This window comes from Herpailurus yagouaroundi, unplaced genomic scaffold (assembly GCF_014898765.1).
Source record: "Herpailurus yagouaroundi ecotype Mexico unplaced genomic scaffold, PumYag 208, whole genome shotgun sequence".
Lineage (NCBI taxonomy): Eukaryota > Metazoa > Chordata > Mammalia > Carnivora > Felidae > Herpailurus > Herpailurus yagouaroundi.
Genome location: NW_024412439.1, coordinates 2,043,099 through 2,048,819, shown reverse-complemented (window position 1 = coordinate 2,048,819; position 5,721 = coordinate 2,043,099). Strand labels below are relative to the sequence as shown.

At 63.7% G+C, this 5,721-nt stretch overlaps 1 protein-coding gene across 1 annotated transcript in view; it reads left to right on the top strand.

The window, feature by feature from the left end:
• Positions 1 to 5,721, top strand: part of B9D1 (B9 domain containing 1) — a 15,806-nt gene extending 10,085 nt beyond the window's left edge. The window contains exons 5-8 of the mRNA XM_040452927.1: positions 3 to 66; positions 1,207 to 1,269; positions 5,055 to 5,122; positions 5,388 to 5,721. Coding sequence (XP_040308861.1) covers positions 3 to 66; positions 1,207 to 1,269; positions 5,055 to 5,122; positions 5,388 to 5,533 — 341 coding nt within the window. The 3' untranslated portion in view covers positions 5,534 to 5,721. The remainder of the gene's footprint in view (positions 1 to 2; positions 67 to 1,206; positions 1,270 to 5,054; positions 5,123 to 5,387) is intronic.

Sequence of the window (5,721 nt, the reverse complement as noted above, 5' to 3'; positions counted from 1 at the left end):
AGACGTGTTTGGGAACGATGTGGTTCGAGGCTATGGGGCAGTGCACTTGCCTTTCTCGCCCGGCAGGTAGGTCCTGGCTCTGACTGGTCCCTGGGCCGCAGTCCCTCCCTTGCTGGGCCGTGCTGGCTGAGAACCAGGGCACCCCCAGCAGGCCTTTTCCTGGGACGGATGTCACCTCTAGGCTGGGGATGCACTGGGGTCCCCAGGCGCCTGGGCAACTCGGCTTGGGGGCTGTAGGTTAGAGCCCATATCTGGAAGGAGACCCACACGGGTGAAGCTAGGGCTGCCTCCCCCACCCCCCACCCCGAGACAGCGGGTGGGTGGGGGGAGTGTCAGAGGCCCCGGCAGGAAGCACCGGGGGATATCCTGCGAGGGGCTGGGCCCAGCGACAGAGTTCGCAGGCAGTTTGGGGCTGCGGCTCAGACTCCATCCACGCCTCTCTTTCCGTGCCACTCAGCGTCCCGCGAGCTCTTGCTAATCCCTCTTCTGTGCCCGGCCCTGCTGGCGTTAGTGTGATCACCTGGGCCCTTCCTCGGAAGCCCCCAGACTAGTAGACACAGATGGAGAGGAGCGACCGTGTTCTTAAGCACGGTGACAGGGTATGGACACAGCGTGTTCTGGGGCCCAGAGGACGGGAGTTTGTCTGGAGATGGTGGAGGAAGATGGAGGGACGGTGGGCACCAAATGCCCTGAGGAGTCTCGTTGCCGAGACAGAAAGTGCAAGACGTGAGGGGAGGTGTGTGGAGAGGAGTGGGGGACGGGGTGTGAGGGGCAGGCCTGGGGCAGGTGGCCACGGCGGGGAAGGTCGGGGGGATTCTCAGGGGCTTCCCGGAGGAAGGGCGTCCAAACTGGGCCGTGGAGGTGGCGGCACCTTTGGACGTGTGGAGGCCGGAGCCTCTGAGGGGCGCGTGAGCCGGGACCCCAGGCCGGACGGCTGTAGCCCTCTGTATCCTCCTGACCCTTTGAAAGAAACAAGACTCGCGGGGCCTCTGGCCTCCCAGAGGCCGGGCCCGCTCTCCCCACCTCAGCCTCCCGGCGCTCAGCACCCAGCCCGGGCCCGGTGGGTGTGGCCCCTGCCAGCTGGACGGGTTGGCCTTGCCGCTGACCTGACACCGCCCGTCTGACAGCTCCTGCTCGAGGGAGGCTCAGGAAGTTCGTCACTCTTCTGTGACTCGGCACACGTGTCTGTGAAAACATTTGTTTCAGGCACAAAAGGACCATCCCCATGTTTGTCCCAGAATCCACGTCTAAACTGCAAAAGTTTACGAGGTGAGTTTCGTACGCGTCGCCTCCAGCCCCTCCTTCTGACCTAAGCAGGGGGGGCGCAGGGAGGGCTGTCACGGTCCCCCCCTCACTTGTGCCGGGCAACCTCGTCGCATCTTCCTGCTGCTCTGTCTTTGGGGACAAATGGAAGTGGGGGCTGTGTGGTTTCCGGGGGTCGCTGGGCTCCCTTCAGCCACCGTTCCAGCCGCGTAAGGCCGTGCGCCATTACCCTGGGCCGTGTTAACAGCCTTTGGTCAGAGCAGAGCAGATGGGGAAATGCTCGTGGCATAATATGACGTTAAAAAGGTAGGACGCGGGAGGGTACAGCAGTAAGAGCCGAACAGAACGGCACCGATACTCCTGGTGGGCAGTTTCCGTCAGGAAATGCCTCACAGCGGGGCCTCTTCAAGGGGGTGACATCTGTGCAGAGACTAGAGCAGAGGTAAGGGCCAGGGTGGGCAATGTGGGGAAGGAATGTTCCAGACATAGGAAGACCGCATGTGCAAGGCCCACGGGCTTCATGTGTGAGGAGCGGCAAGGACGGGGTGTCGCTGGTAAGTGGTGGTGCGGGGTGGGGTGGGGGACACCCGGGAGGCAGGGGGGCTGGCGCACGGATGTGGGGGAGACCGGGCCCAGGCCTCTTGCCCCTCACCGCCTCCGCGTCGAAGTTCGGAGGGCCGGCCGACTCGAGGTCGGGGCCAGAAGCTCCTGTCAGCTTAGCGCGGCGGCCAGCCGCCCCTGCTCCCCGCCAGCTCAGCCAGGAGCGGGCCCTGGGCCCTCTGCTCACAGGCAGGACGACGTGGGGGGATGGAGGACCGTCTGGCTCCCCGGGTGGCAGCCGACGAGCAGCCCCCGGCAGGCCTGGCCGGTCGGGGTGAGCCTTGGCCGGAGCCCTGCTGCGCGGAGGGACGGCACTGGACCTGAGCCAGGGAGGCCTCCCTGAGTTCTGGGTCCCGGGGGAGGGGTGAACTGGGGTGCCCCCTGCCCTCTGGGAGGCCACCGTGACGGGAAGGGGCTTATTAGCCGGTGCCCTGGGCCAGCGGAAGCTAGAGAGGACGCCACCCGCCCCGTGGGACCGTCGGGAAGGTGGGGGCGGTGCCCATCGGCGGGTCCCGGGAGGTTAAGGGCTTTGAGCCCACACAGCTGCCCGGGGCCGGGGTGTTCATGCCACGCTGAGGGCAGCCTGGGTCTCAGGGCCAGGGCCCTCTGAGGAAAGGGTTTCGTTGCTGAGGAAGTTAGGCCTTACGGCTCACACGGCAGGCGAAGTTTCTGCCGGTGCCCCAGGGACAGCAGCTCGGGGCAGGGGACCGTCTCCTCTGGGGAAGGCCGCGTGTGCTTGGACTGCAGACACCGGAGGAAGGTCTGATTAGCGAAGGCGGTTTGATCAAAATCTTCCCAGACATGGCCCGGCGCGCGTGGAGGCCGGCGTGTAACTGGCTCCCAGTGGCCTTTGCTCCTGCAGGAGACTTCTTGTTCCTGCCTCCGCGGCCGCCTGGCCTGGCCTGGCCCGGCCCACTCAGCCCCGTATTAGTTTCCTGGGCTGCTGTAACCAATCACCACCAACTCGAGGCTTAAATGACAGACATTTTTTTCTCATGGTCCAAAGTCAGTATCACTGGGCTGCGATCAAGGTACCAGGCAGGGCGCGCTCCCCCCGCCCCCCCCCCCCCCCCCCCCGCCAAGACTCTAGAGGACAATCTGTTCCCAGCCCCTTCCCGCTCCTGGTGGCTGTGGCTGCATTGCTCCAGTGTCCTCTGCAGTCACGTGTATGACCTCACGTGTCACCTCCTCCCCTGTGTCACATCTCCCTCCGCATCTCTTAGGACACTGGTGATGGCATTTAGGGTCCATCCAGATAATCCAGGACAGTCTCCCCACGTTAAAGATCCTCACCTTAATCTCACATGCAAAGGTCCTTTTCCCAAATAAGGTCACATTTGCAAGTTCCAGGGATTAGGACCTGATATCTTGGGGGCCATTATCCAGCCTATGACAGCGCCTCCCACCTAGTCTTCACGTAGCAACAAAAATGGTTTTCTAAAACAGCTTTAGAAACCACTCGAGCATATCTCTGCATTTACCGTTAACTTCAGCTAGGATGTTGCGAGGCCCTGCGTTCTCCTGCCCTGCTGCCTTTGGGCCCTCTCCCCTGCCGGCACGTGCCCTCTGACTTGGTTCCTCCAGCCCCCTGCAGCCCTCCCTGCCTCAGGCCCTTGCCTGGACGGGCGCTCAACCCTACCCTGAACCATCTGCCCTCCTGCGCCTCAGGAGAGGAAGCAACGCCCTGGCTCTGGTAGCTCTGGGTATGGGTGCTCAGGGTGTGCCACGCTCGTGGTGGCTGCTTCCTGTGCCTGCGAGGTGCACAGCCCCACTCCTCAGATGGAGACACTGAGGCACAGAGAAGTGGCGATACGCCCATCCAGGCCTGGCTGGAACCCTGGCTTCCCAGTCTGCCTCCCATCTCTCTCTCTCTCTCTCTCTCTCTTTTTCAGCTGGGAGCCAGTGAGCGCCTTACTGGGTGTCACTGGAGCTGCAGACAGCAGGGGGCAGGCATTGCTTCCTCCCCTGGGCAGCAGCCGGTGGGCTGGGGGCCAGGGCTGGCTCAGTCGGGGTGGCCTGGGCCAAGGGGTGACTCCAGCTGGAGCTGGAGGGGTGTTGCTCGGGAAGGGTGGCTTCGCTGGGGCGGAGTGCAGGCCACTGTAGCGGGAGGCAGGGCAGAGCCTGCTCTGGGAATGCCGGAACCTGGGCCTGGACCGATAGAGGGGCCTCCTTCCCTGTGGGGAGCCCACCACCCACAGCTACATCACTGGTCCCCCCTGCCACCAGCCGGGCCCCAGAACGCAGGCTGGAAGCGCTCCTGCATGGGACACCTGGCCCACCCGGTCGGGAATGGGCCCCGGGAGGGTTTCCCGGCCTGAATGCATGTGTTGGAGGTGAGGCTCTGGCCGGCTGAACTGGGACGGAGGGGAGGCCCCGCCTCACCTCCCTGCCTGTAGCCTTGGGCATGTCACCACACCGCCCTTAGCCTCTGACAGGCGGGGGTTTACAGACCAGGGCCCCTGTGAGGGGCAGGTGGACAGTGGGCATGGCAGGGTCCCTGGCACTGAGTGTGCACCCCTCACATCAGTGACTGCGGAGTCAGGTGATCGTGTCTGTCACCCCAAAGCAAGCCCACCCTTGGGGCAGGTGCATTTATGCAAGAGGCATAAATAGGAGGGCTAATGTTTCTCATGGTAGTTGACAGAGTGCATTCACCTAGAGCCTGGGGAGCTAGGTACCATTAGGTACAGGTGAGAGGCACTGGGGCTCAAGGGTTCAGACATGGCAAGTGACTTGCACGGGATCCCACACCATTGAGAGGAAAGTGGAGAGCCCAGGTCTGGCCCCTCTGCCCCCCCCAAGGATGCTTAACCCCCAGTTTGGGGGGGGGGGGGGGGGGGGCGTCACATCATGCTGCCGTCCTCTTTCTGGGATTTCCACTTGGGTTCCCACCGTGCCCCCACCCCACATGTCCCTCAAATCCATGGGTGACTGTGATAGGAAAGCCCGGCATCCAGCTGAGGAGGGGTGGGGCACAGAGCCCCACACGCCTGCTGGAAGCCACACATGGCACCCAGACTCACCTTCCCGGGCAGAGGGAGGTGGCGTGGGAAGGTTGTGCCCAGGGTCCAGCCCTAGGACAGGGCTTGGAGGAGGGCTGCTGGTTTCTGCAGCAGGGGGAGAGCCCATGTCTCAGGGCTGAGGGATGGCCAGGCAAAGGATCTGCTCACCCAGGGTCTCCTGTCTTCCAGCTGGTTCATGGGACGGCGGCCCGAGTACACAGACCCCAAGGTGGTGGCTCAGGGTGAAGGCCGGGAAGGTAAAGCTTGATCCCCTCAACCCCACCCCCACCCCACAGGCAAGCTGGAGCCTGGGAGAGACTGGGGAGACCCCCACGCAACAGGGTGGAAGCCAGAGACCCGCCAGGCACGCAGAGGGAGTGCAGGGGCAGGGCCCAGGCATTTCCCCAGAGCACCTCCCAGGGAAGGGCACGGGCCCGGCAGTCATTCCCATTTTACAGGAGAAAACGCTGAGGCCGAGAGACTCCCAAAGCAGCCCAGCTGATGCTGCCCTTCTCTTCCCAGTGACCCGCGTCCGCTCTCAGGGCTTTGTCACTCTCCTCTTCAACGTGGTGACCAAGGACATGAGGAAGCTGGGCTACGACACTGGGCCTTCTGACACGCAGGTGGGCGTCTCCGGGCCCAGCCCACCGCCAGGACGCCCCCTGTGAAGGCACCCAGCCCCTACCCCCGCCCACCGGACCAGGCCCCGCCCGCCAGACCGGCCGTCCTCAGACAAAGCAGGTTGTCCTTCCAGAGAGTTGGCCTCGGATACATCTGCTTGACGCGTGGCCTCGTGGGACTGGGAAAGGGGGTGGGTGGAGGTTTTTATATAATAAAGCATCACCTTTTCACAGAA